This window comes from Sphaerodactylus townsendi, unplaced genomic scaffold (genome assembly GCF_021028975.2).
Source record: "Sphaerodactylus townsendi isolate TG3544 unplaced genomic scaffold, MPM_Stown_v2.3 scaffold_1193, whole genome shotgun sequence".
NCBI classification, from domain to species: domain Eukaryota; kingdom Metazoa; phylum Chordata; class Lepidosauria; order Squamata; family Sphaerodactylidae; genus Sphaerodactylus; species Sphaerodactylus townsendi.
Genome location: NW_025949731.1, coordinates 1 through 11,128, shown reverse-complemented (window position 1 = coordinate 11,128; position 11,128 = coordinate 1). Strand labels below are relative to the sequence as shown.

The window sequence follows — 11,128 nt, the reverse complement described above, 5'->3', positions numbered from 1 at the left end:
TTTTCACCAAAGAGCCTTTTATTTCTGCTTCTATGGAATTCCTTACAGGCAGCAGCTCTCCGGGGTCTCGGGCAGAGGTCTTTCCCTTCACCGACTGCCCGGTTCTTTCAACTGGAGATGCTGCCGGGGTTTGATCCTGGGACCTTCTGATTGCTAAGAAGGTGCTCTCCCACTGAGCCACAGCCCCTCCCCACAGCTCTCCAGGGGTCTTTCACATCACCTATTGCCAAGGCATTTCCGCTGGGGATGCTGGATTGAATCCTTCCGCATGCCAAGCAGCTGCTCCACTGTGGAGCCGTGGCTCCCCTGGTCTATGGGTTGCCGGGCCACTGCCTGTCTGCAGCAAAACTATCCCCAGAGCCCACAAAGACCTCCGAGGCCCATGAGCTGCAGATTTTTACTGTGGCAACTGTTTGACCAATCCTCACCACCGAAAGGCGAGCAATGAATTTGACACAGTTGCAGAACCTCTGGTAAGTCCAGGCAGCACTCACGAACAGCCCTCCGAGAGCACTTGGTGGGGGTGGGGCTGGAAGGCTCTGGTTTCAATGAATGGGGCACCTACCTCACAGGGTGTTTGTTGTGAGGGGGGAAGGGCAAGGAGATTGTAAGCCCCTTTGAGTCTCCTGCAGGAGAGAAAGGGGGGGATATAAATCCAAACTCCTCTTCTTCTTCGAAAATGCTGGGGGGAAGAATTAGGACTAATAAAAGGAAACACTTCTTCACGCAACGTGTGATTGGTGTTTGGAATATGCTGCCACAGGAGGTGGTGATGGCCACTAACCTGGATAGCTTTCAAAGGGGCTTGGACAGGTTTATGGAGGAGAAGTCGATCTATGGCTCCTAATCTTGATCCTCCTTGATCTCAGTTTGGAAACGCCTTAGCAGACCAGGTGCTCGGGGGGAGCAGCAGCAGCAGCAGGCCATTGCTTTCACCTCCTGCCTGTGAGCTCCCAAAGGCACCTGGTGGGCCACTGCGAGTAGCAGAGTGCTGGACTAAATGGACTCTGGTCTGATCCAGCAGGCTAGTTCTTATGTTCTTATGTTTCCCTGAGGGGGGCACACCTAAAATGAGCAAGTTTTGAACTAGGGCAGTGGTGGCGAACCTATGGCACGGGTGCCAGAGGTGGCACTTGGAGCCCTCTCTGTGGGCACGCGCACACAGAGTTTGTCATGTGGGGGGCAGAAAATCACCCCCCCCACACACACACACACACATCTAGGCTGGCTTGGGCCACTGAGAACGACATGTGCGCACCGCGGTGAGAAGGGAGGACTCAGCCGGCGGGCCTGGTGCCTGCGCTACGGGTGGCTGCTACCCGAGGGCGGGGGGGGGGGGGGCGCAGAGGAGGCAGAGATGCTTGAGAGGCACAGAGTGCACCTGGGACTTGCTGGAGGCTAGAGCAGGCTGGCCGCTGCTCAGACAGGTGGGGCGGAGGAAGAGGGAGCCAACCGGTTTTTTCTAAACTAAAACCTCAGTATTTCAGGTTAAATTGCCGGGTTGGCCCTTTGCGATAAATAAGTAGGGTTTGGGTTGCAATTTGGGCACTCGGTCTCAAAAAGGTTCGCCATCACTGAACTAGGGAATCCCCCGCGACACCTCCTCCCAAACCCATCTGCTATGCTCCCCTCCCCCGCCGGCCTTTACCTTGTCCTCCAAACGGTCCATCAGGGCCGGCGAGAAAGCTCCCACTTTGGCCATCAGGGTAACCAGGGTCCGAGGGTCCTCAATTTCCGTCCAGCGAAGCCCCAGATGCTTCAGTAAGTCGCTCATCAGGTCACTGGGCCGGCCCCCATGAGCACCGGCTGCCAAATGATCGGCCAGGGAGGCCAACTGCTTGAAGGGGAAGCGCCTCAGCCGCCACCGCACCTCCTGCTCCACCGAACGCAGCTGGTTCTGCTCCAGGCCCAGCAAAGAGAGGCTCTTTAAGAGGTTCACCAAAGCCATGTTCCAGACGTGAGAGACCTGGAGACGACAGGGAGACGGAGGGCAGCGTTGCCCACGGTGCCCAATGAAATTAAGCCACCTGGAGTTGCACTTTTTTAACTGATTGTTGTAAGGATTCACATCCCACCACTGCTCACCCTTCCCTTGCCACGTGCCACGTGGACTCACATGTGAAGCTGCCTAACGCTGGCCATCTTGGTCAATTGTGGTCAAGATTTCCACATAACCGGCCACCTCGGGGGTCTGCAACCTGCGGCTCTCCAGATGTTCATGAACTACAATCCCCATCAGCCCCTGCCATCAATTGGCCATGGTGGCAGGGCCTGATGGGAATTGTAGTCCATGAACATCTGGAGAGCCACAGGTTGCAGACCCCTGGGCCACCTGGTCCTTTTAGCTGGAGATACTGGGTATTGAACCTGGGACGCTTGGCATGCCAAGCAGATGCTCTGCCCCTAAACCACAGCCCTTCTGCCCACATGCCCCTGTAATTAGGACTAATAAAAGGACTAATAAAAGGAAACACTTCTTCACGCAACGTGTGATTGGCGTTTGGAATATGCTACCACAGGAGGTGGTGATGGCCACTCACCTGGATAGCTTTCAAAGGGGCCTGGACAGATTTATGGAGGAGAAGTCGATCTATGGCTCCCAATCTTGATCCTCCTTGATCTCAGATTGCAAATGCCTTAGCAGACCAGGTGCTCAGGAGCAGCAGCAGCAGCAGCAGCAGGCCATTGCTTTCACCTCCTGCCTGTGAGCTCCCAAAGGCACCTGGTGGGCCACTGCAAGTAGCAGAGAGCTGGACTAGATGGACTCTGGTCTGATCCAGCTGGCTTGCTCTTATGTTCTTATGTTCTTAATCATTTCCCCCCCCAGGAAATGGCTGTCTGCCCACTTTCCCCAGAGCTACGGAACCTACCTCAGCGTGCACAGTTTGAAGCAGGCACCGGAACCGCGCGTCCTCCAGAACACTGCCAGGTTCCAATTTTTGTTCCATCACCATACGGGAGAGCCGGGAGATTATTAAAGCAGCCTGGTTTGCATTGACAGGGTGAAGTTCACTGTAATGCAAGAGGTCCTCTACAGTGGCCGCTGAGTCGATGAGATCTTCCACCTCGCCACGGTTGTAGGGTATTCTATTCACATGCTCAGGGACTGAAAGTTGGTCTGTTCGGACTATGAAGCTCGGCACTCTCAATGAGGCAAAAGGGATTTGGGACGGTGCTCTGGAAATGACCATCTTGCTCCCTGCACACATGGCATTTGTGTGGATGCACAAGGGAGAGGAGACGCTGAATAATCTGTAGCAACGCTGCATCAGCTTGGCTGCCATTTTATCCCTTTAGGGAGGGAAAAGAGATGGGTGGAAAGGATGCACGGACATCAACTTATCATTTCCAAGGTTCTGCATAAGAGAAAACAGAAAAACACAAAATTTGGTTGCCAGAACTTACAAAACACCAGTTCCAAGCCTAAGAAAATAAATACACAGCTCTAGATAGCATTGAGACCCATCGTAGAGCACTGCAACCACTTCTTGACAGCACTCTTAAAAAGACAGAGACCAGTTGAGTGAGAATAAAGGCATGCAAGAATACAAATGCCCCCCCCCCCCCCCGCTCTTTTGGCTCGTTACATCTGGGCCCTTCCTCATCTAGTGGGACTCGCCATCCCTCCCTCTTGGGGAGGTTTTTAAATATGGGGTTTTGTGGGATGCCTCTTACCGTTCTTATTGCCGTTTTTAAAGGTTTTAGCAATTATATTTAAAACTGTATTGAGATTTTATGTTGTACAACACCCGGAGCCCCTTGGGGATGGGACGGTATAAAAATCTAAATAATAAATAAATAAATTAAATAAATTAAATAAAGCACAGTGAGAATCACACAAATTCTATAGCACAGGGAAGCAGCCTGATTCCCACTCCCTCCCCCATGTTTTAACTGCCGCTTTCACTTTACGTACTAACTTTAAGCTCTGGTTTTAAACTGTTGTAATGATGCATTCGAGTGTTGGGTTTTAATGGCTTGTAAAATGAGATTTTAATCCGTGCGACTTAATTTGATAACAGCCTGAGTTGTCCTATAAAGGCAGCAAGACTGGATGAAAAATCTTGTTATTATTAATAACAATAATAAATGTCCATTAAAAATCAGTGAAACATATAGTCCTACAGGATGATATAGGAGACCCCCTTTGTCAACTGAATTGGACATGCATTTCTTGGGAATGTCATGCATATAAAGATGTTAGGATGGGATATTTCAACTCAGATTGAGAGAAAGTGAGTTGTATATGCTTAACTGTGAGTAAGTTGATTTTTTTTTTTAGACTGACAAGGGTCTCATGTAGTAGAAATGGATTTAGAGCTGGACTACTCGCGTCACCTATGAGAGTAAAAGACTCCTCCTGAAGCTCAGGTGTCCTCATTTAGTAGAAACTTATAAAAGAGCATACAGATAACAATTAGGTCACTAGAACATGTTATGATGGGATATTTCAACTCAGTTTGAGAGAAAGTGAGTTACATATGTATGAAACGTTGTTGAAAACTCATGGTGTGAATATTATACATTATAATAATGATAGATTTATTTGAATGTTATTTGAATTTACCTTTACAGAGTACCCATATGAAACCAATATAAATTATATCTACAACCTGTGAGGCTGATGAAGCCATCGAAAAACGCGGATTAGGCGCAATGCGTTTTCCTCTTTGTGTTTAAAAGAATTTGGACTTATGCCTGTGCACAGTTTTGGACTTATCATTGAATACGTACAGAATACTTACCTGAGTGGATTCATATAAAATGTTGATGAACCAAGATGGACTGAATATATTTATGTATATACATGGTTTCGCATTGATTGACTACTTACCTTAAGGATGTTGAACTGATGGGAGAGTATGAACTAAATACTTACCTGAATTAATACGGATGACCCTGAATCTATTTGTTATAGTTGTTAAAAATAAGTTGAAATAAATTCATGTATATAAATATACGCATTTGAAATATTAGTTATAGCCAGAGTGCAACAGTAGTGGTAGTTCTATTATTATGCAGATAAAGATGTCATTTCAGGAACAGATCTGAGCAATACAACCACCTGGACTCTTCTCAGCTTCCTTTGTGCTCCCCACCCCCCGGGCTCAAAACACTAAAGGAAAAATCAATGAGATTGACTCAGTCGTGGCAAATTCGAAGCATGGATTTTGAATTAACCCCAAGCACTTGATGGAAGAGCATTTTGTGCTTAGAGCACTGTTGTCAATTTACACAAGTCAGCAATTAGCTAATTACATGACAGAAGTGGCTTTCTAACTGGGGAGGAAAGGGTAGGCAGAAAGGAGTGGGAGGCGGGCCATATACCCTTCACACCTCGGGATCATAATTTCTGCATGAGAGATCTTAACAAAGATTGGATTTCTTAATTTCTTAGATTAGAGATCCATCTCAAAGGAAATAGCACTTGAACGCATTCAGTCTGATGCTGTTGCGGCCACACAGGTAATCTCGCAAACTGAGACTGATGCAGTGACTTATATCTTACCAAAACTCAACACAATTTACAAAACACAAAGCCAACCACCTACCCACCCCCCCAACAAATACAACCTCTCAAGGAAGAAATAAGTACAACTAGCCAACCATTAAAGGGTTAAGAACGTAGGAACGAGCCTGCTGGATCAGACCAGAGTCCATCTAGCCCAGCACTCTGCTACTCGCAGTGGCTCACCAGATGCCTTTGGGAGCTCACATGCAGGATGTGAAAGCAATGGCCTTCTGCTGCTGCTGCTGCTCCTGAGCACCTGGTCTGCTAAGGCATTTGCAATCTCACATCAAGGAGAATCAAGATTGGGAGCCATAGATCAACTTCTCCTCCCTAAGAAAAAGTTGAGCAAACTCAAAAGGACGATGGTTTTTAATACATTTACAAACATAGCACAGAACATCTTGGGTCAAATCTGCATACCTAGACTGTCCTTTAAAAGTCTGAAAGCAGCACATGATCCCATCTATCCAGTGGTGGGGTTCAAACATTTTAACAACAGGTTCCGATGGTGGTGGGATTCAAATAATGACAGTTTAAAAATATTTTAAAAATATTTTTAATATCACTTTTTATTTTAAGTATTAAAAATATTAATACTTAATTAAAATATTTTAAGTATTAAAAAGTGATATTTTAAATTTTAACAACAGGTTCTACAGAACCTCCGGAACCCCCTGAATCCCACCTCTGCATCTATCCCCTTCCCACCACAAGATGTAAGTGCGGTCAGTAGTGGTGTGGTGGAAGAGCATGCTTTCATAGTAAAAAATAGTCCCAGACGGTGAGTTGCTGCCACCGCTGTCTTGGAGGCCCCCACTTTATTTTTGAGAAAGGTGGGTGGGGGAATGGCCCAGCCAAGTGTTTGTCGTGGTTGTGAGGAGTGGGGAGTCTGTTTCCAGGCTTGGTGGGAAAGCAGCTTACTACTCCTGCACCACCAGACCCGGCTAGGGGATGGGCAAGAGAATGAGGAACCTGTTGCCAGGATTGGTGTGAGATCCAAGGCAGCCACCTGGCCCATCCTCGCCACAGGGGCAGAAAACACTTCGCCTGACATGCTTGCAGAAGCATGATATTCAACTATAAAGAGACATTTAATCAACGTGGGAACAAGGAAATTCATACTAAACCTTCTTTTTTTAATTCCACCATGCTCTCTGTCGTCCTTGTTGCAGGAAAATGGAGCCAATCCACAATTTGTAAAGGCTCCAGAGTCTGCATGTTTAAAACCGAGTGCAGGTTAGAGGAATGCATGGGATAGGGTAATAACCAGAGGTGGGATCAAGCAGGTTCTCACCAGTTCCCGAGAGTGGGTTACTAATTATGTGTGTGTGCCGAGAGGGGGTTACTAACTGGGTCTGCTTTTCCATTAGAAATTCCATTAGGTCCAAAAATCATCAAGTCCTGTTGTTTCCTATGTGGCTGGTTAGCGAAGGTAGAAAACGGGATCATTCTCCCTGTTGGGCTGTTTTAAAAACATGTTTTAGAAATATGGTAAAGTTCCTTGTTTAAGGAAAGGATCCTTCTTTTGATTTCTAGAAACAAAATTAAGTATTTGAAAGTATTAAGTATTTGACAGGCAGTCAGAGGAGAAGTAGTTGTCTCTGTTGGCAGTAGACGATAGGACTTGCCATAATGAGTTTAAATTATGGACAGAAAGATACCAGCTGGAAATTCGGAACTTTTTTTTTTACAGTAAGAGTTTTTTACAGTAACAGAGAAATTATTAATGCCCCGCCCCCGTCGTGCCCCGCCCAGCCCCACTGGTGCTACGCCACTGTTTGAATCCCACCACCATGGGAACCTGCTACTAAAATTTTTGGATCCCACCACTGGTAATAACCTACCTGACAAAGCTGCTGTAAGAACAAACAACTAGGTAGAGGTCAGTAGGATGGCCAATTCTGGGTTGAGAAATCTGGGGAGTGGAGCCTGGGGAGGGTGGGGTTTGGGAAGGGGAGGAGGGATGGGCTGGGATGGGGAATCATGCCCGAGTCTACCTGCCAAAGATGCCACTTTCTCCAGGTAAACTGATCTCTGTCGTGTGAAATCGACTGTAATATTGGGGGAACTCCATGTCCTACCTGGAGGTTGGCAACCACAGCCAGAGAAGAGCGATGCGCGGCATCCTGAACAGGGAACGGATAGAATGCAATAGAGGAAGAGGCGGCGCAAACATAAGGTCCAAGTGTCACAGGCCAATGTCTGGCAAATCTCTCGGCCTAGCCTACCTCTCAGGGTTGTTGTGAGGACAATATAGGGGACAGGGGGAACAATATAAGCTGCTTTGGGCCTCCACCGAGGAGAAAAGAGGGGTATAAATGGAAGAAAGAGAGAAACAGGCACCCCTACCTGGGAGCAACCACCTTCCTGGGGCCTGAGGGGCCGTCCCCTTCCTCGCCTGCGCGGCCCTCCTCCGCGGGCCCTGACCTCGAGCAGGCGCCCTCGCGTGCACGGCCGCCAGGAGAGACCGGCGCCGGCGCGGGACAACGACATCATTTCCTCTGCGACGAGCAACTCTCCCGCTCCCTCCTTGGACTGATGACAGGGGAGCGGAAGTACCAAAAGCGCCATTTTTGCTGAGGGCATTTTCTTTTCGGTTGCCCAACCCGCGTCCTATTAGCTCAGAGAGAGGCGGGGCTTGTTGTTATAACCGCTCGATGGGATAGGTCAGGGGTGGGCGGCGTTTCCGGTGGGCGGTGGAGCCATCTTTCCTGGGAGGTGAAGATGTCAGTGGCGGGCCGTCCGTGGGCTTGGGTTGCCAAGTGGCCTTGAGAAGTCCCTGGAGATTTATGGGTGGGGGCCGGGAGGAGCCCTTAGTGCTGCCAGGGAGTTCCCCCTCCAAAGCAGCCATTTTCTCCAGGGGAAATGATCCCTGTTGTCTGGAGTTAGAACGGGGAGGTTTCCAGGCACCGCCTGGAGGTTGGCAGCCTTCCCCCCTCTTGATTTCCGCTGTGCAATCTGCCTTAATTCTCAGTCCGAAATGCACACTCCATAGAGAAAGGTAGAGGTGCAAGCACCGGGTGGCTACTGACCCGTGGGATGACGTCACTAGGCAGACTGTGTTTATGGGGTGGTTTGCCATGGGCGCTCCCCGTCGTCTACACTTTGCCCCCAGTAAGTTGAGTATTCGTTTTACCGAAGAATGGAAGGCCAAGTCAACCTTGTGCTGGCTGCCTGAAACTGACTTTTGTTGGTATCAAACTCAGGTCATGAGCAGAGTTCGGACTGCCGCAGTGCAGCCTACTGCTCTGTGCCGTGCTAAATAAATAGCCTTCCTCAATAAATACTGGAAGAATTCTAGACCTTTCCTGGGGGCACTAACTGGACAGTGGATGGACTGCTATAGTAAGAGTTGGCTTTCTCGGTCCTCCGATGATTGTTGTAACTTCTGTCTTCCCTACAGTTGTGAGACGCCCAACGGGCCTTTGTCTGTGGGAGCTTGTGGATTTCCTAACCTTGGACATGGAGATTTCGTGTGGACGTTAAATAACATGGACCGGCTTTTCCACTGCTGGAAGACCAACATGACTGTGGGACTGCACTGGCACCATTATCTAGGCGGTGGACAGCAACCTTGAAGTGCGTTGTTCAAGTGAGAGCAGTAAAGGAGCCACTGATAGACTTTGCATCCCATCCCTGCCAGGTTGCTGACTGCCCACTTCCTTTCCAAGATGGCTGATCTGAACCGGCAGTTGCAAGAATACTTGGCCCAGTCGAAGGGGGGCAGCAGCTCAGCAGTCGTGTCAGCACCTCAGAGCTCATCGCGGGATGAACTAGATGATTCTGGGCCAGGCTGGGGAGCTTGGTTCAGCAAGATGAATCCTTTCCCTGCCACAGGAACATCGCCTTGGGCAGCTGAGCCAGAACCAGACCCATGGCTGCCAACAGGCCTGTCGCGTTGGCAGCGCCTAGTGGGAAGCGCGTTGTGTCTTTTGCTGGCAGTTCTGTGCTTTAGCCTTGCTGCCCTCTACGGTTCGCTCCTGCTGCTCAGAAAGTTTGCCCTGCTTTGGTCCCTGGGCTCGGTCTTTGCACTGGCTGCCGCTGGCTTCCTGCGGGGCCCAAGTCGTCTCCTCGGTGAGCCTGACCGCCGTGGCCTGGCCCTTCTTTACTTGGGCTCTGTGGGTGGCACCCTGTATGCTGCACTTGGTCTCCGGAGCACCTTGCTTACCACTGTTGGTGCTGCTATCCAATTGGTGGCTGGTGGAGCCTATTTGTTGGCCTCTCTGCCTGGGGGCACTGCAGGACTACGCTATGTTGGTGGGTTCTTAACCAGTTTTGTACGGCGGCGTGTGTCTAAAACTCTCCCAGTGTGAGGGCAGCTGTTGAGCTGTTGGATGCCTCTGGGTAAAGAAATCTGATGTTTTTGCACTGAAATCCTGAGACCAGCTCAAAGCCAGTATTTGACACAGAATGCAGTTCGAAACATTACCATTTTTTAAATGAGTGAAAGGAAAATATCCAATCCTTCCTTTCATAGACATGGTTGTCTCAGTCCCAGAAGAGGAGGCACATTTTGTCTGATTTAGTTAAATCAATTTTGTATCATATGTTTTTGCCCTTTAAAAACCTACTTCATATGATCTCTTTATTGTTTGTTAACATTGATAGATTAAAGGGTATGGGAGCTGTATTGCTGACACTAATTGCGTACCTTTCCTTCTAATGATCTTGGTTTATAATATTAAAAAAATCTATTCTGAATCATATTGTACTGTGTTAGCCCTCCATAATTGTGTTCTATAATTATTCAGTAGTCAATGCAATTGGAATGCAAGACACAATTTTAAATAAACTATATAGTAGGACGCAAATGAGAAACTGAGTCAAAACTACAGTTTAGTTGTCCTTTAGAAGCAGAAGGCAAAATATGTCCAACTTGGATTTGTAATCAAGTGGTACTTTTAGGAAAATCTTTTCCACTTTTCAAATGTCACCTTAGACGAGGGGTGTGGAACTCATTTGTTATGGGGGCTGGATATGACATGAATGTGACTTGATTGGGCCAGATCCGAGGGAGGGGGATTCCCCAGCAGGCTCCCCAGCCCAGATTGGCACAGGCAGGGAGCGGGGTGGATGGCTACCTCAGCTTGAGAGGGCTTATCAGGCCCACAAGCCACTTGAGGGGTATATGGCTACCTTGGCTTTAGAGGGCTCGCCAGGCCAGATCAGGAGCAGGGGAGGGGGTTCCTCAATTGGCTCGAGGGTCTGACAAGCCCTGTCAAAGGGGTGGATCTGGCCACCAGGCCGCATGTTTGACACCCCTGTTAGGACTACTTAATTGTGGTTCCTCAGCTATGTTGTAAAGCTGGGACCACTATTGTAACATTTTCCTATACTGCTGTGTTTAATGCTTTGATCTCAGATGTACAAATAACTACGCACTTTCTCATTCACCTGATGCTTTTTGCACGCCTGGCTGTTCACATTTGTTCCAGGTGTGAGTCAGGTGTGGCAGCCCAAGAAAAGAAATACTAAGGATGCAGCAAATATCTTTAAAAAGTTTAAGGGCTATGGTCTAACACCGTGGTGGCGAACCTATGGCACTCCAGATGTTATGGACTACAATTCCCATCAGCCCCTGCCAGCACGGCCAATTGCCCATGCTGACAGGGGCTG

The 11,128-nt window shown here is 48.5% G+C and overlaps 2 protein-coding genes and 1 non-coding gene across 8 annotated transcripts; 1 reads left to right on the top strand and 2 right to left on the bottom strand.

Annotated features, from left to right (window-relative positions):
- Positions 1-331: 331 nt before the first annotated feature.
- On the bottom strand, positions 332-464 carry LOC125424844. Its single transcript, XR_007243294.1, has one exon. It is a non-coding gene; the product is annotated as a small nucleolar RNA SNORA5 (small nucleolar RNA).
- A 1,115-nt stretch (positions 465-1,579) lies between these two features.
- On the bottom strand, positions 1,580-7,993 carry LOC125424843 (FAST kinase domain-containing protein 4-like). Its single transcript, XM_048482280.1, has 3 exons — positions 7,862-7,993; positions 2,871-3,356; positions 1,580-1,966 (listed from the first exon to the last, which is right to left on the bottom strand). Exons 2-3 carry the CDS (start codon positions 3,282-3,284, stop codon positions 1,580-1,582), a joined length of 801 nt encoding a protein of 266 aa, XP_048338237.1. The 5' UTR covers positions 3,285-3,356; positions 7,862-7,993.
- A 179-nt stretch (positions 7,994-8,172) lies between these two features.
- SFT2D3 (SFT2 domain containing 3) lies at positions 8,173-10,218 on the top strand. Of its 6 annotated transcripts, none has more exons than XM_048482275.1 (2): positions 8,173-8,230; positions 8,916-10,218. In XM_048482275.1, exon 2 carries the CDS (start codon positions 9,184-9,186, stop codon positions 9,823-9,825), a length of 642 nt encoding a protein of 213 aa, XP_048338232.1. In that variant the 5' UTR covers positions 8,173-8,230; positions 8,916-9,183; the 3' UTR covers positions 9,826-10,218. The 6 variants fall into 6 exon arrangements, with proteins under 6 accessions (XP_048338232.1, XP_048338230.1, XP_048338236.1 ...); XM_048482273.1 differs by having other exon boundaries at positions 8,179-8,238; XM_048482279.1 differs by having other exon boundaries at positions 8,199-8,256.
- Positions 10,219-11,128: the final 910 nt, after the last annotated feature.